At 35.5% G+C, this 23,691-nt stretch overlaps 3 protein-coding genes across 3 annotated transcripts in view; 2 read left to right on the top strand and 1 right to left on the bottom strand.

Moving 5' to 3' along the window:
* LOTGIDRAFT_164519 (hypothetical protein) overlaps positions 1-48 on the bottom strand; it is a gene marked incomplete at both ends in the record, with an annotated part of 2,487 nt that extends 2,439 nt beyond the window's left edge. Inside the window, one exon of the mRNA XM_009061025.1 lies at positions 20-48. Coding sequence (XP_009059273.1) covers positions 20-48 — 29 coding nt within the window. The remainder of the gene's footprint in view (positions 1-19) is intronic.
* A 1,722-nt stretch (positions 49-1,770) lies between these two features.
* LOTGIDRAFT_164520 (hypothetical protein) lies at positions 1,771-2,706 on the top strand (the record flags this gene model as incomplete). Its single annotated transcript, XM_009061026.1, has 1 exon — positions 1,771-2,706. One exon carries the CDS (start codon positions 1,771-1,773, stop codon positions 2,704-2,706), a length of 936 nt encoding a protein of 311 aa, XP_009059274.1.
* Positions 2,707-11,307: 8,601 nt separating this feature from the next.
* On the top strand, positions 11,308-14,004 carry LOTGIDRAFT_164521 (hypothetical protein; the record flags this gene model as incomplete). The annotated part of the gene is made up of 2 exons (XM_009061027.1): positions 11,308-11,758; positions 13,886-14,004. The coding sequence occupies 2 exons, from the start codon at positions 11,308-11,310 to the stop codon at positions 14,002-14,004; spliced, it is 570 nt and encodes a 189-aa protein (XP_009059275.1).
* Between the last annotated feature and the right edge of the window lie 9,687 nt (positions 14,005-23,691).

Consider the following 23,691-nt stretch of genomic DNA (forward strand, 5'->3'; position numbering starts at 1 on the left):
ACCATTCACTATTCGTTACTTCTGAATCCAGTTAACTTCTGACACCATGTTTTATTATGTTGTTTATTCATAAAATAGAACGTAAGCAGTAATACAAATGGTTTAATATCGGTGATACATTACAGACTCGTAGGCCATTGGCAAGCTTCTAGAACAAGAGTGATCATAATCACGTGTCTCTCGTGATGACGTCATATAGCGGGAAATACAAACTTGTTATCTAACAGTACATAATACAACAGTCGGGTGCAGGATTGGCGTGTTGTTTAAGTGAAAGGCTTCATTTTATACACACGCATGGGATTAACACTTTCATCTTGTGACGGGTTGCATCACGGATTAGCAGCGAAAGCGGCACCATGAAAGACAGTAAGCCGTTAATCCTGAAAGAGAAGAAAAGAAAAAAAATGGAACCAGGGGACACCCGGGATTGAACCAGGTACCTCTCGATCTGCAGTCGAATGCTCTACCACTGAGCTATATCCCCACTGTGATAGGTGACCTCCTACAAACATCTGTTTCCCAGGTCTCATCGATTTTTTCAAAGGGAACAAACCAACAAACCAACAGACGAGTTTTAAATGTCAACTACCGTCTCGACAAGCTACCTTTTTCTTCGCCACGCTGGCCTTTCTTTTTTACTTCTCAGGCATAGTCAGGTCTCCGTGGCGAATGTTGTTTGTATTTTCAAGACAAAAAATGGTTGCCCCAGATGAGGCTCGAAATCGCAACCTCCGCAATCTCAACCCGTGAGCAGCACGGGGAAGGTACTGTCTATTGGAACTTAAGTCCAACGCCTTAACCACTCGGCCACCACACTGCCTGTATACTGCGTTTCAAAAAGGGTAGACGTTTGAAATTCCCTTTGGGTCGTATAAAAAGGAAGAGGGTTGGGGTTAGGGTTTGGAGCGTGAACCACGTCGCAATCTCTGTTAAAAATGTAGTATACAAGCAAAAAAACCTTAGCCATTCCTGCCGTGACCAGGATTCGAACCTGGGTCGTCTAAGCCGCTTTAATGACGTTGCTGATATCGCGCTTTAAGCGTGTCAAGTCACACACCCTTCTCAACCTAAGGAACCAATTCAGTCTTGTGAAGTTCCCACCACAGAAGAAGATAGATACGGATCTTTTCCAGTATGACACAGAGAATCACGTGGTTGTACATGTCCTGGCCTGAATTATACATTCTACACAATGACACAACTGCTAAATCGGTCATTTACAGGAATCATTCTCTCAATTTGGCATTCCTGATGAAATATTTTCCGACAACGGGAATCAAACAGTTTGCAGACCAATGGGAATTCAGACACAACACTTCCAGTCCAAGATACCCAGAGTCCAACGGCAAAGCCTAAGCTTCTATTAAAGCCATGAAGGATATTGTCGGAAAGTGTCGCAAGGATAAAGTATAAACAGTTAGATATGGTCAAACTTCGTAAAGGATTGGTAGCCTTTCGCAATTCCCCATTATCAGGAGGAAAATCACCAGCAGAACTTTATCTTGGTCGACGTCTCAACGGTTCTCTTCCTCCCCATCCATTCTAATTTCAACAAAAATGGATGATGACAGACAAAGAAGTTAACCGTCGCATGAATTGTGCCAATGAAAAGTCTATCCATGGTTACAACAAAAGAACATATCCTTTACGTCAATTGAATGTTGGTAGTCCGGTACGAATCCAGTTCAAATAGTCAAACTTACCTTATCAATATTGGATATAATCCAAATAGTCAAACTTACTTTATCAATATTGGATATAGTTCAAATGATCAAACTTACTTTATCAATATTGGATATAGTTCAAATAGTCAAAGTTACCTTTTCAATATTGGATACAGTTCAAATAGTCAAACTTACTTTATCAATATTGGATATAGTTCAAATGATCAAACTTACTTTATCAATATTGGATATAGTTCAAATAGTCAAAGTTACCTTTTCAATATTGGATATAGTTCAAATAGTCAAACTTACCTTATCAATATTGGATACAGTTCAAATAGTCAAACTTACCTTATCAATATTGGATATAGTTCAAATAGTCAAACTTACATTATCAATATTGGATACAGTTCAAATAGTCAAACTTACTTTATCAATATTGGATACAGTTCAAATAATCAAACTTACCTTATCAATATTGGATATAGTTCAAATAGTCAAACTTACATTATCAATATTGGATACAGTTCAAATAGTCAAACTTACCTTATCAATATTGGATACAGTTCAAATAGTCAAACTTACCTTATCAATATTGGATACAGTTCAAATAGTCAAACTTACCTTATCAATATTGGATACAGTTCAAATAGTCAAAGTTACCTTTTCAATATTGGATACAGTTCAAATAGTCAAACTTACCTTATCAATATTGGATACAGTTCAAATAGTCAAACTTACCTTATCAATATTGGATACAGTTCAAATAGTCAAACTTACCTTTTCAATATTCGATACAGTTCAAATAGTCAAACTTACTTTATCAATATTGGATATAGTTCAAATAGTCAAAGTTACCTTTTCAATATTGGATACAGTTCAAATAGTCAAACTTACCTTATCAATATTGGATATAGTTCAAATAGTCAAACTTACCTTTTCAATATTCGATACAGTTCAAATAGTCAAACTTACTTTATCAATATTGGATATAGTTCAAATAGTCAAACTTACATTATCAATACATGTAGTATGTTAGTATAAAATATTTCATTTGATCTATTCAAATTATTTACCGCAATTTATCAATATTTGATAAAGTTTCAATATATGATATAATTTATTTCATATTTTTTTTCTATGTTACATAGTTAGAATGTTGTTTCATAATATCCCATCTTCACCTATTTAAAATATAAAATTTCACTTATCAATATTTGATATGGTCTCAATATCTGATATAATTTATTTCATCTTTATTCTTATATCACATAGATAGTATGTTTCTATAAATATTTCTTTTGACCTATTCAAATTATTTACCGCAATTTATCAATATTCGCTGTAGTTAAAATAGTCAAACTTCACTATTATTCAATATTTGATATTTAACTAATTTTTTTTCTAGTAGCAAAACAAGTAGCTCCTTCAAAACCTCTGATACTTATATTGCCATTATAAAAATCTACATACTCCAACCCCATGTAGATTGTGTGTACATATGTACATATGTTAGAATTTATGGTTTTATATATGATATTGTATATTTTCCCTGTTTTTTCCCTGCACCTCTCCGTTAATCTTTTGTGTATTATTTCAAGCATAGCATCCGATTTACAACTTCTCATTATATGTTATATTTTTTATTCACAGTTTACTGTTACTACTTGCTGGTGACATTGACAGAAGGAGTCTGAAATATCATTTAAATCAGATGATGAGTCACACTGTGAATTCTGGAAGGAAAATTATAGAAAACCACAAAAAAACCATTTTATTTACTATAGTTAAATTTATATTAATTAATATTGTTTATATCTCCGAAATAATTATAGGATCATCACCAAATTCGATATGTATTATCTTTATAATCATATTGACACACAATAAAAATAAACAAATCCATAAGGAATTGCAGTTTGTTGAAGAAAATACTGTACAGAGTTATCTTTCCATGGGGTAATTTATTTTTTATTAGAAACACGAATGATAATAATATACAGAAAATGTCACGTGATTTAATTTAATTTCCGTATTATTAAAGGAACGAAAAGACAATCTGAAGATTACGATCCAGCTAACATGATCTAGTGGTGAAGTTCCAAACAGTACAATCTAACTGATACGATCCAGTGGTGAAGTTCCAAAGAGTACAATCCAACTGATACGATCCAGTGTTCCCACTGGATTCCAAAGATTACAATCCGAGTTCTGCGTTCTACAAAATCTACGATCTAAATTATGTTCTAGAAAGACTAACGTTACAAAAAGTAAATAAGATAGCTAGATAATAATTTGGATTTTATAAGATTAGTCATTTGTACCTAAGAATTGACCACGTGATTTAAATAATTTTTATAATCTGATTTGAATCCTATTTTGAACCAGATCCAACGTTTTGCCTATATATTGTTTGGATTTTGGGTTTCGTTTTGCGGTTTGGAATATGTTCTCTCCATGGCTCAAGACCGATTAAAGGGACTGCTGCTAATGACATATGAGCGGCCGAGATGCTGGTCACTACGATGAACTAATTGACGCATTCGGTCAAGGCCCTCGAGACTAACCCCATTACACTGACTTGGTCACCGGCAAACGTAAAGAAAACGCTTGAAAAAGTCATGTAAAATTAAAAACTTTACATCAGTTGCACCTGCAACATACGAACATATTGTGTTCCCTAGGCGCGCTTCTAATACAATCTATTGGTTTGGTGTACTTTTTATTGCGTTTATTAAGATGCTATTGCGCTTGTCTAAAGTCATTCTTGATTCTGTGGCGATCTCAACGCGCCAACAATACGGCTTATACCACGCCTGGGGCATGACGACCTTAACATGCTCTGAGCAAGAACAGTCAAAAGCACTTATTCAAATACTGAACCACAGGCATCTGTTTCTATCAATAGTCGACTCTATCTACATAGTATATATATGAGAAGGTGGCTAACGCTCGTCACAACCACCTCCGCTTCAGACGATTTTCTACCATTTAAACTCATTGGATGGAAATAATGAAATTTTCCACACCATAAAAAATGATGGAATGCATGGGATGGAAACAATCAAACACAAAATCATTGTTTCCAAACCAGTACTTCAAAAATTTGATTATTTCAAACCATGAAAATCTGCTCGTCATTCTTTGCATACCATGATACTGTTACATATCTAATTTTGATTATTTGCATCCCAGCAAAGCATTAAGGCATGCATTAAACTCCCACTTGGCGCGATTAGATTATCTAATTTTGATTATTTCCATCTAAGCAAACTAACCGTCATGGTGTGTTTATTGTCATTGCTTTAAGCGACTCTGATTACCGATTTAATTTAATTTAATAATTTTTTTTCATTTATTGCCTTTTTTATATCAGATCCCCTTCTCATAAATCCCCACGCCTGTACCAATGACCTGAACGTTGAACATTGATTCTTTGCGATTTTCAGGTTGGGGTAAGGGGAGATTTACCTGCATAGACCTGAAAAGCTTCTTTTCGTTTGATGGGCGGGGCTGGGCCCTCTATAAGGGAACTTGGCTCCAAAAGCTAGTTACACCACTGCTTGTGAATGGCGAGTGGTGAATGTCGTCCAAGGTCCCGGGCAGGGACAGAGCCAGCCCTTTAAGAGTGAGGGAGTAGGGGGATTAGGAGTAGGAGATACATTGAAACGATGGATGTAAGTTTTTTTAGTATTTTTATTGAATAAAAGTTAGATTATTAGTATGAAGGGGAACACTGAGGGAGATATAAAATAGGTCTTATGTGAAGGGAAAATATTCAATTAAACGATTCATATAAGTTTGGGATAATGTTTCATTACGGTAAATGGTAGAAAGTCGTCTGAAGCGGAGGTGGTCGTATATATACTATTATAGAGAGAGTGGAGTATTTATAGAAACGTGCTTGTGCACTGAACTCATCGATTTTCTGTTTGTATGCTCTAATTAAGAATTAATTTATCTTAGCTACAATAAGTAGTATAAGTTCTTTTTCGAGTTTTGCATTATGGACTAACATGATTGTGTTCTATTTATATCTAATTGTACACGCAGTTGTAAATATTTGGAGACACCACGCCACATCTGTCATCTTTCAGTTGTTACTTTTATAGAAAACTCTATTTCTCCAAATATAAGGATAAGATATAAATGAATAGAAATCGCTATTAAAGGGTATCAGTGATATTCCAACGCCGAGGGTTTATTCTTTTACCACCATCGAAAATCTAGAGCACATTAATATATGGGATACAATAAGATTCGAACGGCATTAAAGAGCCAAACATCTGTAGCCCAATCGTTCATCAAATGCTATTTAAATCCCGTCCGATTGTACACCTTCCAGATAACTAAAACCCAGTTATCCTTGGTTCGGCTCTCCCACACTCGCACTGGTGCCTATTGTGTTTTCATATTAAAAGTGGTATTTAAAGAGGTAATATACCGATAATACACCGGACAGATTTTAAGAGTCATCATATTGATGAATATCATGACAAGATACAATCCTTGTCCGCCATCTTGGAAAATGGCCGCCATATTGAAAATATCGTGTGGCTAATGTGCTTGTTTTCATTTAAAGGGACAGTTATACTACAACTATGTCAAGTTTCATAACAAAAAGGGCCACTATAATTTTTTATTATTTTGAGAGTCATTATGTGCACTTCTCACAAATGCATATTTTTTGGAAATTAATTACTTCTTTGGCGTAATAAACTTGCTTAGAATTTATCACAAAATAGTTTGAGGTCGGTTCCTGATCATTTTTCTGTCCGGTTATTTTAAGTTTCACGTTTTCTTTGGTCGTTTCAGGTCGATTTCGGTTCATGTTTTAGTGTACGAGATATAAAATCAATACACGCGACCAATAACAGCACCTGTTGAATTCATTATCATGTATTGCAAATATGTTACGCACTCAATATATTATTTTACATACCTCGATAATCATCAATATCAATGATTTTAATATTTGCGATATAATGTTTATTGGCATTTTCACAATAGTTGTCAAAAGTGTTCGACTGTTTGGAAAATATATTTGCAAGCAATACTCTACTTTAAATATTTACTTGTTGAGTTGAACGTCGAAGTTTTCTGCACCTTATCGCGTTGAAAACAAACAGCGTTGATGCCAATTTGCAAAATTTAATTTTAGCCTGATGATAATTTCTGCAAAAAGTATATTTATAAATGTATGTGTAAATGCTTTTGACCATCAAACTATAGAGAGCATTATGGCAAGGTCTTGTTACAAGCATTCAACCATGTCTATAATAGGTATAACTATAGTGAGAGTTGCCTGCAGATCAAAAGCCCTCGGTAGCTTGATAGCTTGCAAGGCAATATACTCCCACTGACAGCTTTGATTTCAAATAAAGAATATTTGGCAGTACAGTAATTACCAGTATGAAATATTCGACCTTCAGTCATACACTTTTTTTTTTACTTTTTGAGGCGATACCAAATAATATTATATATTATAAGTTTCGTCAAAGTCTGCCAAGAATTGGGCACTGTGTGTTTACAGGCTAACAGGTTTAACAATAAAACACATGTGATTATCTCTAATCAAAATATGTAAATCGGGTTAGGTTATTACAAAATTATATTTTGTAATTTCACCTTTATATGACAATCAGTATTATCATTAACTTAATATCATTATTGTATCTATGAATAAATATCGAGTGGCACAGTAAAAACGATAACACTTTTAATTTCAGGATTATTCATATAGAATTTTGAAGCTGAGACCATGATATTTTGACCTCATAATCATAGAGACATTAGACATCTTTTGAACTATTGATAGCTTAACACGGCAGTGGTAAATAGCCACTGCCTTGAAATACATACAATTTCAATCTTCTAAAAATCATAATGCCGAAAGTAATTTCACCTCATACATATTGGCCGACGATGATCTCTGGTATTATCTGGGTATCGATATATTGCACATTGGGGGTAACTCCAAGAAAGGTCAAGAGTAATTGTAGGCCTATTTCATGTTGCCCAAAAAGTTTGAACGATTATTGCATTATTCAGAGTCAGGGAAGAATAACTAACGTTTTTTTTCCTTATAGTTGTCGTTTCAATCTTCAAAAAACAGTTCCCAAGTCCTACAAACTGACCCAAAACTATATCTGCGATACGTCAGGAAATCGCGTTTCTGGGCGTCAAATTCTCAAAAAAATTTTGTTGTGGTCGCACAGTATCTATACAAATAAACCTTAAATTCGCCAGGACATGTCAGGAAATCGTGTTTCAGGGAGTCAAATTCTCTCTCCCTAGACTTCAGAAAATCGTGTTTCCAGGCTTCCAATGGGCGTCCTCGGCAGCAATAAAGGTATCAATAACTCTATAGAGAGCACTACTGTAATGCTTAACAATTCACAAAGTTTTGCGTGAGGGGAGGGGGGATATCTAAACTGCCCCCCTTAATTGGACTCAAGACTTGTTCGATTGGTTGCTACGTTATGTTTATACTTGCATATAGCTATTACCATGAAACGTAAATCAATAATATTTATAATTGAGTCTCTATTGTCTTCCAACCAACCGTTCAATTCTAAACATATTCAAATGTTAAATACCCTATTATCGTTAATCTAATTCTTTGTTCTGAATTAATAATTAATAAAGCGAATACGTCCACCAGCAGCTTTATAAAGAGCTAAATGTGAACTGTAAAACAAACTATATATCGTAGCCTATAGAGTGAGCACGAGCCAAAAAAGTGAAAAAACGCAATATCAGAGTTTTATGCGATATCTCTCAAGAAAATCATCGGATCCTCACCAAATTCAATAGTGCACATCTTCATAATGATATTGACACACATACAAAAAATCAAAAGAATCTATAGAAAATTGTAGCCTGTAAATGTAATCGGACGGACCGACGCACCGACAGGGGCAACCACAATATACACCCATACTTACGTGTGGGCGTATAAAAAGGAGCAGCACTAACTAACAGCATGCCCGAAATGTAGTCAATTTTAACACTTCAGATATTGCAAATTTCAATTGATGTTCATTTGATATATTTGATAAAACCAGATTATTTAAAGTGATACTACGAATGATCATAAGATTTAAGTTCTCAAGAATGTTCAATATGAGTATATATCTATCACGGTATCAGTGAACGTATGTTATAAAGTTACAACAAATTCCCTGTAAAATCTGGAAAATTTGAAAATTCATAAAACTAAGTAATTATTGAAAAACGCTTAATCTTGATATTAAGTTTTTTGGATTTATCGGATTATATAAGGAGCCTGTTATGTTATTTATGACACCAGGTATATCTACTGAAGAATATATGCTCTTATTGGTCAAGTTTAAAATTCGTAAATTTTATGTTCATTCTAAGACGTAGTATCACTTTAAGATTAATATCAGTTGTAAATTAGAAACGATAAATTCTGTATTAAGGCCATACCAAAATAATATTTTGTTCGTCGGGAATTCCGTACCCGATTTTCCGTTATCGAAATTTTATTTTTAAAATTAAAAAATAATATTCCGTATGTATCAAAAGAGCTCCCGTATGTAAAATTTTGAAAAAGAATTTTTAATTTAAAAAAAAAAATTATATTGCCCGTATGTCCGTACCTCAAAATTGATCAGAAAACATGATTGTTTAGCTCTCATGTTTAGTTTCATTTTTATTTCTCTAAGCCTAAAATTTGGTAGCAGGAGTAACAAATTGCGCCCTCTATTTTCGTTTGTCAGTTTGTGGACATCGTGCGACAATTATAGTAGAACATGTTCCAGCTGTTGAAAGAGTGAGTTCGTACAGTAGTTTAGGCCCTTCGCTGAAGCAAGAACGTTTTCTCGAGGACCGAACGCATCGAAATTCCGGAAGTTGTTAATTATCAGAAATAGGCATGGCCGATGCAGTGCTAGAATTAATATTTGTATTTGTCTTTTTTACCAAAATGATTTTAGTAATCAAAATTAGGTCACACCAGAAACTTATTTTGCCATACTGGCGTTTGATGTTGAATCTGAAAACACTTTTAAAGATGTTTATGATCTGGCATCTGCAGGAATTCAATCGTGCATATCACAGATCCCAGAAAAAGTGTACATCAAGGACAATATGGAAAAATCAGGCGGTGTCTTAGTTACACTTTAGTTGAAAATTTCTCTGTGTGATGAACTGAAATCCAAGTTTGTAGACTTTTTAATTAACTTGCCTGCTCATTCTTCGTCTGAAGAACCTGTTTGTAATACTTTCAAAAGTGATAAAAATGTGTTCGATTTTATGATGGCATCAAGAAAGACATTAATGTTTCCTGAAAAACCTACACCACCAGTCTTTGACAAAACCTTAACTGGACCTCAAAAACTATTTTGTGATGTGCTAGATTGGTGCAAAACAATTGATGATGGCTGGTCAAAAGACCAGTTAATCTGTGCAAAAGAAATTTTGTGGAAGATTACAAATAAATACTATTAATTGTTATTTTATCTGAATACATTCAAAATCATCCATGCTTGAAAATTTTAATGGTACGAAGGGACTTTTTTTTTTAAAAAATTAAAAAATCTTATATCGCACCAACCAAATCAATGATTACTAACTTTTAGACATTTTTTTTTTAAAATTAAAAAAAAAATTTCGTTCGCTCGTACCTTTTTTTTTTCAAGAAATCCCGAAGAACAGAAAATTATTTTGGTATGGCCTAATGCCTCATATTTATCTACGTCTTTTTATCGGAGCCCAGAAAAAAGGCTGGCCCGGCTTTCAGTCAGATGTCTGTGAGTTTTGCAATTCCATTTAATCCAAGCCAACATTATTATCACTGCGGTTCTTGCATATCATTGGATGCTTTTGCGCCCTCTGTCACTTAAATAAATTGTCGATATAAAGCGAAACGGTATGAACCACAGACGTCCAATTGAAAAACGGAATAGTGCAAACCCATGTCATTATTGTCCCAGGTACACATAAAATGTTCAGAATTCTTTAGATTCCCTTAAATTTTATGTTCATTCTCGTAATCAAGCTCAAATTTACTTTCCAACTAAAGGTTGGCGTTTCAGGACTGATCTGCCTTTGCTGTGACAGTCTGAACAAACTGGTAAAACCACTGTGTATTGATTTTTAAATTATGTTATCTGTGATGCTCCCATATTCTGGAGAAAGAGGAAGCATAGAAAGGGAGGGGCGGAGGGAGAGTATTGACTTTGCCACGGACTATGTTCTTGTTTCATCTTTAGGCAGTCACAAGCTGCTTGGTAAAAACGTTTGGATATTTTTCTTGTGTCTTGGTGAAGATTTTGTTAAATCTAATTTTAACTATGACCTGTAGTGTACTCGCTGAGCTGAGCTGACCTGACCTGACCCGACCTTCACGCATATTCATAAGCTAGCCTCGTTTTGTTTATAGCCTTGCTTGCCTTGTTGTGCAGTTAGCGTGCTAAGCCTTGATCGCTTATTAGTTTTAAAAAGTTTAATAGCGGATTTCTCCTACAATCATAGATGTCATCAAGGAAAAAGTCTGTGAAGGGAGTCAGAGACATGGAGAACGTTCCTGAACCAACGGGAGAAACTCTAAAAGACTGTACAACTTGCAAATGAAAATTTTGAAACGCATGTGGTTATCAACGACATGCCTAACATGGCGACTGATGTCATCGTCGCAAGCCAATTATCTCGTCATCCCAATATTCCGCTGGGTGTTGCAGCGTTGGAAGCAGAGCTTCAAACTCTTCAAAAACAAAGACGGTATTTAACTCTTCAAAGGCAGATATCTGCAGAAAGAAAAGCCGTAAATGATCTTGAAAAAGATGGAGAAACCGTGCCTATTATTACGGAACCTCGTGCAGTTGAGAACGGATTTGAATTCACTGCCTCAAGTACAGCACCAGTCTCAGGTGAGCTTGAAAGACTACTTCAATCGCCACTTGTTCGTGATGCCGAAAAACATGCTAAAGCCTTGCAGATTATGGACTTTCTGTGGGTCGACTCTATTCCCCAGTACAGTTCACACTCTTTTGGTACAGATAGTGGTATCGAGCTCCGTGTTGCTAAGATAAAACCCTTGATAGAGTCTCCATTGAGAAATGGAGGTATGCCAACAACCAAGTTTTATTGAAACTTTTGAAACAGAATCAATTAGATACTGCAGGATTCATATCTTATATCCGGTACACATCAGAAATCTTTTGCCTTGCCTCCAAGTGTGTATGGTATTCGGTCCTTCTTTATGATAAGGAATACAGAGAGCATCAAGCAATGGAACATTTTGAATGGAGCACACACCGTCAATATATTCGGAAATTCCAATTGATTCTAATACGCGACCATCCTACAATCCGTGCCTTTCAGGATGCCAATACTATCAATGATCGTCAAAATAAGACCTATCTGGGTGGTGCAACTCGCTACATGGGCAACCAATCCGATCGACGTAAAAGACATTTTCTCAGTGATGGTCGTGAAATTTGCAGAAATTTTAATAATGACAATTGTAACCGCGTTGACTGTAAGATGACACACAATTGTGCATTGTGCATGTCTTTGTCTCACTCAGCAGTTGGACATACACACTCGTCAGCTAACGCCCCGGCAAAAAACTACAATCGCCCCAGGGATGGGGCATCAATTTTATAGTCATTCGAGATACAATGAGTGAGTCCAGTCGCGCTAATTGCTTGAGATACAACGCATGGTGTAGGCTTCTACCTGATAATTTCAAAGACAGGGACTTTTTGCTTGACGGCGTACGCAACGGATTTCTTCTCTGCAACGTTTACGGTCCCCATAAACCTGTCGACCGCAAAAACTATAGATCAGCAACCGCTTACCATGACAAGGTTAAATTCAAATCTTGCGTGAAATTGAGCTTGGCAAATACGTTGTCACCGATGTCAAGCCTACCATAGTCAGCTCTTTGGGAGCCATACCAAAGCCGGACGGTGGGATTCGCATTATACACGATGTTAGTAGACCCGAGGGTCTTTCCCTTAACTCGTATACATCAGATACATCTTGCTCATACATGGACTTGCGTTGTGCTTTGGAGCTAATTAAGCCTGATAGTTTCTTAGCTAAGGTAGACTTAAAGAGTGCATATCGGTCAGTGTTATGTAGCAAGGCTGATCATCCGTTGACAGGATTGCAGTGGGCTTTTAAAGGCGGTAACACCCCTACTTACATGTTCGATCGCAAGCTACCCTTTGGACATTCTCGCAGTCCAATGCTTTTTCAAAGAATAACATCTGCCGTGTGCAACATTATGCTAACTCGTTACAATGTGACATGTATTGTATACCTTGATGATTTCCTGATTATCGAAGATGATTTTGATAAGTGTAATAAAGGGCTACAACTCCTACTTATAACCTTACGCGACTTAGGATTCAATATAAATTGGTCCAAGGTGGAAGGCCCTGACAAGCATTTAGTTTTTTTAGGCATAGCGATCGTCACTGAGTGCCTTACATTAACCCTTCCACCGCCAAAACAAGCTGAGCTTTTGGAAGTGTTGCAATCGTTTTTGTTTCGAAAACGCGCTAGTGTAAAGCAACTTATGTCCTTATGTGGAAAGTGATTAAAGGGAGGCGGACTTTTATGCGACGACTTTTTGATACAGTGTCACCTTTAAGTGATCGAAATGCAAAAGTGTTACTTGACGAATTTTTCTTCGAGGATTTAGTGTGGTGGATTAAATTCCTCCAAATTTTCAATGGGTCGGTAAAATTTATTGATCCTAAGCCTATAACTACTGTGTTTACGGACGCGTCTTCGGGTGGTTGTGGCGGTGTCTTCCAAGGTGATTTTTTCTATACAAATTGGAATCTGGATTTGCCTATAACTGCCAATGATCACATTAATATCAAAGAAACCTTGTCAGTGGTTCTTTCTGCGATACATTGGGGACCTCAGTGGCAAAGCAAGAAAGTAATTGTGAACACAGACAATATGACAACCAAGTATGTGTTAAACAAAGGAACATCTCGCAATCGTACCTTGATGTGCTTCTTGCGATTTATGTTTTGGTTGTCAGCCATATTTAACTTTGACTTGGTAGCCAGATATATCCCTGGTCGTCTTAATGTTGCTGCTGATGCTGCTTCGAGGCTACATGAACCAGATCAACTCAGTCGACTTTATAGCGTCTTGGGAAGTTATGATTTTTTCTTCCACGCTCCAGAACTTCTCAACCATGTGACACCTTTGTTTTTTAATTATAGGTGGGGTTCCCCGAGAATGGGGCTTAAACCGGCTATATTCAACAGTGGAACGTTTGAAAGGCAAGGGATGGGCTAACACTACTCGCAAAAACTTACATAACACACTGGAAGACCTTTAAAGACTTTTGTAGGCAATATGCTCTTCCAGTGTTTCCTGTCAAAAATGCTACTATAGAAATGTATATAGCTTATCTTGTTGATGTCAAACACTTTACTTATAGCAGTATTAGATCTTATTTGAATATTATTTCATTGTTATATAAGTCGAACAATTTACCCGATCCTATTTAGAGCTGGACTGTTAAACATTTATTGACTGGCGTCAAGCGAGAACTAGGGGCAGGTCAAAACTGTAAAACACCTGTCACGCCTACTTCGCTTCTTAAAATCCATGCGGCTTTGGATTTACAAAACTATAACAACAAAATTTTTTGGACTGCTTGTTTGCTTGGTTTTTTTGGCTTCCTTAGACCGATTAATTTTCTTATTAAGGACCATTTTGATCCGGCTGTTGATATACAACGACGCGATGTCCAGATTACAAATAAAGGTTTAATTATTCGACTTAAAGTCACTAAAACTATTCAGTTTCGCACTAAGGATATCTTTGTATTATTGCCTCATTTGCAAGATCACCCGCTATGCCCAGCAACTGCGCTTCATAATATCTTATGCCTTTTTTGCGATCTTTTCAGTATATTTTGCATGGTATTGGGTTAAACTATAAACTCTATGGCGGACACTCCTTTAGCCGTGGTGCCGCCTCTTGGGCATCCTCTGTCGGTTTAAGAGATAGCAATATCAAACTCCTGGGTTATTGGTCCACCGAGTGCTTCCAGCGTTATGTGCATTCCGATCTACATCTTCGCCAGAAGGCTATGCATAATTTTTCATGCTTAATCCCTAAAACACTTTAAACAATAGACACAACGTCATTTTTTATACAAGTACGTGTGGGTTTGGGATTTTATGTTGTAAAAATGTTTCGATATTTGTTTTTATATGTATTGTATGTAATTTTCATTCATTGTTCAATTACTTGTTTTTATTGCATTGGATACTTGAAAATGTAATAAATGTTTAGCCACTTTTATATTTTATTTCAATCCTGTTGTGCAGCTATTGCAACTTATTGAACGAAGGACAAAGGGTTAAATTGATATTCAAACCCTTTGGGTAAATTGTACTCATTTGCAATGAATAGTTTGGTCGATAGATGCAAGCCACTCAGTAAAGTTATCGAACAGAATAAGTTTAAAATAATGTATCACAGTCTGTTACAGTTTGGAACAATGGAAGTTTACTTTTGACTCAAACCTGTCCCAGATCTACAGCAACCGCCCTCATATGATGCTATATAGCACAAGTTCACGCAGTTTTACCGTCACTCTTAGTGCAAAGGTAGTGCAATGACAAGAAAGACAAAGTCCACTGTCTGCATAAGTATGTCCACACCCCAAAGCATCTGTTAAATTAACCACCATTTGGGTGTCGACCTTCCTAATCCCAACCTCTTCTTTACTTTTACAAACACAAAGAAATATCTGCCAGTTTCTGCCTGTTAGCGTAGCGATCTCGCATTAGTTCAAAACGACATCAATGCTGATACATATTCAAGGAATGCTCTACGGCTATCTGGCTTTAGTATTTGAATGATGGCACGAATGGCATGTGGTGCATCTGTGTTCTTGATGGCAATCTCTTGTATGGGCTTGAGTAGGTCTGCCTTGCCTCTTGATGGAAACTGTCCGTCTTGGGAAAATCCTGGAGGGAAGGCTCGGTTCATTTTACCTTGTGTGGCTTTGATCTGTCGACCAAACGCTTCATTGCAAAGGATTGAAAGTGTTCTGGCACCAGCAGGTCGGTACTTTGGTAAAATGGTTCCCCATCTCTCTCATGACAGACCTAAATGCGCGGATATCAGTGCCAATTTTGATCTGTGCTTTGTTTGTTCATAGTGATGTGTCTGTCTCCTGTCGTTGTCGCGAAGATGAATGAACAATGATGTCATAAGTATGAGCACACACAATACATTACTTTCCTGTGTGGCTTTGATGTTAAAAAAATGTTAAATTAAGAGTATACATTGTACTGTGCCGACATCTTTAAATTGGACACGACAGTAGCTGTAGCCATTTATAACTTGGATCAGGGGTTTATTGCTGACAAAGAACCAGATATATTGACAATGGTATATTTTTGATGGTGACCATTTTGAAATCCAACATGACGGCAGTTGTAGACATAAACATTTCAAATCAAAATGGTTACAATATTATTATTTGTATAAAGGTATAACCGTTTTGTTATCAGGTTTTTAATTTAAAACACCCTGAGTAATCTATTAATACACATACACAAAACTTTCAACAAGACTTTAATTTGAGCAGATGTAGTTAAAGCCATAAACATCTTACTAAATTTACAGTTCAGAATGAATGTGTTTTTATAGGCCTTAATGATTCTTTTGTGTTAAAGTCCAATAAATAAGAGTAGATTTGAGGTTAAATTACTTTGTTCGCCATCTTGCTAGATTCTTTAGCCCTTTTCTTGATTATATCTTGTCAATTATCACCCTTGACCACCAGCTATATTGAGCATCCAAATTTTAAACTGTTTTCTTTGACTGCGGCCATTGTTCTATTTATAACTCTATGACCGATTTTGAAAGTTCAAAGCATGTAGTCAAAGTTATCCAGACGTCTTGAGACATCAACCGCGACACACCAATTACATCTTATTGATCAAGCATTATCAGTCTATCACGCGACTCATAATATCTTTTCATAAAGATAAAATTCGAGAGAACCAAATTAAAGAAAATCAAACCAGCCAATCTAATGGAATTTAAATAAAAATATTACTAGAACTGTTCCCTTCACAGTACTGATGCAGGGCGTGTTACAACAAAAAAAACAACTTACAAAGGTAGACAGATTAAGACCGGCCGCGCATGCGAACTATACAAATTCCAATATATCCCTATGTACATGTCTTTTCAAATACATACAGTTTAAAGAAATTTGGATTTGAATTCAGAATTTAATTCGATGAAATTCGGACAAGAAATAAGAAAGTTGTTAATGTGCATGCGCACTACGTAAATCGTGCAAAAAAAGGCAAAACTGAAAATCGAAATACGGCTCTCTACAAGTTTTAGATAAACATTTAATCTATCATTTGGCGCCAAAATTGTGCAAATCGGATAAAATAGCAAAATTTGCATAATGAGGCAAACTAAGATGGCGACCCATTTGTTACTTGAATTAAGGGCTGAATTAAGACAACGAGCCGAACCATCTGTAAACACAAATCTATGAGCGGAGTGTTGTAACTCACACAAACCAAGCTGACAGCCGAACTTACCAAGTTCCAGTCCACGACCAACTGACTAAACCTTAAATACCCAACAATGTTGCATACTGCACGTGCAAAGTGAGACATCCGTTTCCATTGGACAGCATTTCATAACAATTGTTGATTGGCCAAAGTGTCATGCACGGCTTTGTATAGCAAGTACAGCTCTATAGTCTAGAAGAAACCCTACTTCCGGTTGACAATTCGGGAATACAATCGTATAACGTAATATAATATAGAAAAATCCCCTACACATATTTAAATTGTTTACTATATCTAATTCTAATAGTGACTTTCGTGTAATATTCATATCACATTCGAATTTATTTTTGTCATCAAGTTTGTACACTTTGGATTTTGCTATCCATGTCTATCCATTTGATTTTAAGGTAATGGATGGGTAATAATTTCAATTTTATAATTATATCTGGTTTCAAGACGTTAGAGACTTTGAGACGTTTTAGCCTCACTTGTTTTTAAACATTTCTTATTCACCTGTTTACAAAACAGTAAGGGCTTTGCGGCATGTCAACCTCTAACAAACTAGCCTGGCCAAATGGCTGCAGTCTGATACGATGACTTAATTTTTTTAGTTTTTTGATCAGTTGATTATTACTATACGAATTAGACATATTATGACATAAGTAAAAGAGGTATTTTGTCTTTGAACATTGCACAGATGTATCGTCTCGCTGTATTAGACATAAGTACATGGCATCTAATTCTAAATACGATTGATCTCCATATTACTGCACTGTCAGCAACTATAATTAGTTAGTAAAAATTCCCTACTGGGGAACAGAACCTCAGTATTGACCATGGTATTATCTATAACATTGTCTTCGTCATCTTGATAGCAAAATGTACCACTGAGCGATGTTAAATCTTCTTAATCTGAAGCTGTCTGTCCACAATTCGTCACCTAAGAATTAACAAGGTCCATCAGCATTTTTTATACGCCCACATTATAATGTAGACGTATATTGTCGTCACCTATGTCCGTCCGTCCGTCGGTCCGCAATTGGCTTGTGAACGCGTTCGATATTCACGATTTTTTGATGAACGGTTTTTTAGTTATTGACCTTGACAAAATTTGCTTGTGAACACAATAGAGACTACAGTTTTCATCCAATTTAAATGAAATTTTGTGTGAATATTTATAATGATGAGATCTTGGTCAAGTCTGAAGTTGGCTATATTTCGATGGACGGTTTGTGATTTCGGGGAAGGGAGGGTTTGATTCTCCCTAATGTACAGGCCTAGGGTGGAGCAGACACTTCATTTAGAAATTAGGATTAAGGGTCTTGATATTGGGTTTTCTTCTGTTCTTATTCTGATCTGAAATTAGAGAAGTATAATATCTGTTGTGAACAATATTATCATTTAAGTTCTTATTTTTTGAATATGCAACTATCATTTTCTGCTTATAGACATGGGGGAATTTCTCTTGAAGGCTCTTATAGTAGGCATGAACTATCTTGCTTGCTCGATTGCTGGTTGTATTGAACGGGACAACAAAGGGTGCTATGCCTACATTATGATGAATATTTAGTCCTATAGGTCTTGCTGTATTCAATGTCTCAATCCAATGGGCTTCCCTAGATTGACGGAATTTGGTAGTTTCATCTTCGGGCAAGTCAATTTCTATACGCTCAATTGGGATTAGGGTGAGATCGTCTATTGAATGGTCGTCGAGGTTGAAATGATTAGAAACAGGCTTGTCTTTCTTTAATTTGATGTCTGACCTATGAGCATTAAAGCGAGTTCGTAAATTATTCTTGGTTTCTCCTACATATTGTTTGGGGCATTTCTTGCATGAAATTAAATATATTACAATCGAATGTTCACATGTTCCTGGATCGGGTACCCTTTATTCGTAGAGTTGCTTACAAAATAATGAGTTTCTGATATAAAGGGACATGTTTTGCATCTACTGGACAAACATGGAACACTTCTTAAACCTGGAGGTACTTCGGCATAAAGTCTGTTTTTAGCTGCTATCTGTGCTAAGGTGGAATTTTTTATGTTTCGTAAAAATCGTTTAGAGTACCCACGCTCTTTCAGTTTTGAGAAAACAATCGTACAGGCTTGGTTGAAATCAGAAGATCTTGTACAAATTCGATGAAATCGTAAAACTTGTGACTTAATTATACCAGAAAAGGTATGTTTTGGGTGAAAGGAGCTCTTGTGCAAGAGTTGATGAGTATCTGTTCCTTTGAAATACACTTTAATATCCAGTTTATTTGTTTCTGCTATGGAATCTTCCTTAAAGACAGTGGTATCGAGAAGGTCTATGCTTTTGTCACTCACGTTTGCGGTTAGTTTGATAGAAGGATGGTGATTGTTGAGAATCTCAAAGAATTCCCAAAACTGTTCGATAGAATAAGTCCAAACCATAAAAATGTCATCCAAAAAGCGTCCGTAAAAAAGTGGGTCAAATGGACAGAGGGGCTACACCTCACGTTCCCACTCTTGCCATGAAAAGGTTTGTGTACGAAGGGGCGAATCGTTTGCCCATTGCTGTCCCTGAAGTTTGTAAATTTTTTTTACCATTAAATGTGAAATCGTTTCGACAAATCTCTAAAAGCTGTAGAATTGCATCGTCGGGTCTGTTTGGATCTGGGTTTCTATTAAAAGCTTTACGAACTGCCGTTTAACCAGTAGTGTTATCGATATTGGTATACATAGAAGAAACGTCGTTAGAAATTAAAATAGCATTAGAGGGAACTCGAAGATTTTTTATTTTATTGTGTTTTTAAGGTAGGTGCGATGTTGACATGCTAGAGGTAGTAAAAAATGATCAATGTATTCTAACACTGCATATGACTCACTACCATGCACAGTCAGATATAATCGGGCGGCCTTTAGGGATTTTATTCGAGATAAACCACTCCTTGGTTGGATTCTTATGGATTTTAGGCAAAGTGTACAAATGTCTTTCGCGACAATCAGGTTTGGCAGACAGATAGTCATATTGTTTCTGTTTGAGATAACTAGTTTTGACAAAATCGGCAAGAATATTGTTAATCGTGTTAGCAGTTTCATTGAAAATTGGTTTCGGTAAAATGGCATAATGTTTAGGATTATACAGTTGATTCTCTGCTTCTGAAACGTAATCCTCCCTATTCAGAATGACACAACATGAACCTTTGTCACTCTTTTTAATGCTATCGTCTTTCTTAAGTAAGTTTAACGCTTCGCGTTCCACTCGTGTGAGATTAGGCTTTTCGTGTGTTATGGAAAGGTTCGCTGTTTGGCTATTCATACTCGCAAATGATTTCAATATTTCAGGATGGATGGCGGCCTGAGGGGGTGTCCACGTGGATTTAGGAATAAATTATGTTCTAGAACCACGTGGGGGTGGTTTCGAAAAAAATATGTACAGCTAAGATTTCGTTGAAATCGTTCAATGGATGGTCGAAGATAATTTAAGTTAGCTATCTTTGGTGTGGGAATAAACTTCAGTCCACGGTCTAAGATTGAATGCTGAAGGGGTGTGAGAATTTTGCGGCTCAAGTTAACTATACAGTTTGGCCTAGCGGTGGCCTCTCAGTATTTTTATCCCCAGTAATTAGTTTAAAGACTAATTAAAGAAGCTGGTGTATCCAAAACAAATAAATGCTGTTTGCTGTTTCTGGAGACCAATGAAGATTATCAACTGGTTCGAATTCTTCTTCGTATCGTGGTAAGATTGTTGCGCTGTTGATACTGGACTCCATCATCAGGTTGTTGAGGGTGCTGAGGTTCTGTTGTGCTTTCTTCGAGATTATATTTGAAATGGGTATAGATGAGAAGATGATCTTGGAGTTTGGGAAGGTTTTGTTGGCTGTGGCGATTAATTTCTTGGTCTTATCCTTGATGATTCATTTTACCTGAGATTTACCTGATTCGTTCTAGTTGACAATTATTTTATGTCTTATCCCCTGGTGGCTCCTCTCACCTGAGATTTACCTGATTCACCCAAGATGACAGTTGTTCTATGTCTTTTCCCCTGTGATTCATTTATACTCTCATTAACTTTATTCATCTTAGTTGTTTCGTGTCTGTTCGCTGGTAGGTTGGCGAACACTAAAGATTTACCTCCCTTGTTGAAAGGGACGTGGTTATCTTACCGATATGTCAATTCTCTTAAAAAAATAATGATTTATTAAATTATATCACGTGATAGCTCCTCTACCAATATATAATCCATTGTTTCACTCAACAAACACATACGCATGAACCGTCAACCAAAGAACATTCATTTTATACTGCAGTTCAAAATCTTTCGATATGTTGCCACGAGGGAAAGCGATATATATTTGTGTAGCATCACTGTGTGTTATTGCTGTTTTTCGTGGAATTTTTACACTCAAAAGAGATTTTCTTCGGGATAAAAAAGCCGAAGAGTTGGAAAGGGTAAGTAGACAGGTGCCCGTTATTGAGATTATTTTTGATAACACTACTACACTCCTACTATTTAATTTTGAAAAAAATAAGTTAAAAAAAAAAGTAACAAAATTTACGTCCTTAACTCTATCAGGACCATATAAGACATCCAGTTCGGGTAGACATTTCATGTTTCATTTTTCTACACAATAATTGATTAAAAATCGCATTTCTTCAATTCACATATGCAAATTAAGTCACGTGATACATATGTCCTCAAGGGAAATTTAATATTAAATGATAAGCACGTTTCCCTTTTATTATTCACTGATAACCTGGTAATTTTTCAAGAACTCCAAAAGGACTTAATGATACAATAAAAATTTCTGTACTGATTCGCAACTAACCCTCAACACTGAACATTCTAAAATTATGATATTTAAGAAAAAGTCTCTTTTACGGTAAAAATACCTCTACTATATATACATACCTAGGTAAATGTTTTACTAAAACGGGTCTTTCAAATGTGCAATTTCGGAATCAAGCAAGAAAGCCAGACGTGCATGGTTATGTATAAATAAAATATTTTTACGACCGACAACCTTCCAATAAAAGTCCTTTGGAGGCTGTATAAAAGTGTTTTTAAACAAGTTTCTTTGTATCTTGTCGATGTATTGGGATGAGATGTTGCTAAATCAAAAAAGTCCCGCTTTGAAAATTGGAATAAATTTTAGTCCAACAAAGTTTCCATGAAAATTGCAAAATCTGTATTAGAATTACCTAAAAAGTCATCAAATATTGGGTCTGAACTCTCACTTCTTTCAAATCCAAACTGACATTTATCTCCGTATGATCTTATACCTTAAAGATTAAAAACCCTGAATCTCAATTAAAAAATCCCCTTCTATACACTGCCATGTCCTATATCTTATTGATCTTTTCAAGTTAAAACCCTTTTTTCTACTTCCGCTCCCTACCTTTTCTATATAAAAAAAATCCAAAATATAAAAAAAAGGTTTAAGGAACAGACATGTCCCTGTAAATAATAAAATATACCAGCACTATGATCTTCATCAGGTTGAAGATGAACAATATTTTCTACTAGTATGCCCTAAATACAGTCAGCTCCATGAAAAATATTTAACCCAATTTTTTTCCAATTTTACAAATTTTCATCTTTCCTTAAATATTGTATTAGATCCGCCTCCTTTTGTGGCTAACGATAGATCTTGTTTTGTATTTTTTGCTTTGTTTATATTATTTCTATTGCTTTTTATTCCGCATGTACTATATTTATACAGTTTTATTTTATACTCCTATCCTCAAACAGTCTTTTTAAATTATAGCCGATATTTGAATTTCGTTTTTCCTTTTTTTGACCTTTGATGAGCTTCATATTTACCATGATGATAAAAGCTGATCTAATGGTTTCAAATAATATCGCACTTGATGATGCCAAAGCCATATTAAAAAAATTGTTGCAATTTTCTTAGCTCACATATTTCATGACCTTGACCTTTGATGACCTTGACCTTGATTTAATAATATATTTTAATTTACAGCATTATTTTCTTTTCTCCTGTTTATCATGTTATCGTTTTGTAAATATGTTATAGTAGTTGTATTATGTAGAATGATCCCAAGGAAGATATTTCTTTGTGCAACTACGCATTTAATCAAGTTTTTACTATTATTATTATTATCATCATATATTATAAGCTGTTGGCTTATTTCAAATATACAGTCTTCACTTATTATTCATTGAGTTCTGATAATCTAATATCCAAATTTCATAGTTGGCTAAATTATTCAAATCGATATTAAATCAATATAACAGATTTTAATATTATATTCTGAATTGCAATTTAAAATAGAATAGAAATGCGAATTATATTATATACCTGATTGTTACCTAATATAATATAATGGTGATATAAACGCCACACGAATTTGTATTAGACCACTGTAAAAAATAAATAGCTAATGTTAATATTGAGCACTATTTTAACAGTAATAATTTTTCGTTATCAATATAACATATATACATGTATAGTATTGTTGATAGTTATTCAAACTGTTTC

Source organism: Lottia gigantea (genome assembly GCF_000327385.1).
Source record: "Lottia gigantea unplaced genomic scaffold LOTGIsca_45, whole genome shotgun sequence".
Classification (NCBI taxonomy): Eukaryota; Metazoa; Mollusca; class Gastropoda; family Lottiidae; genus Lottia; species Lottia gigantea.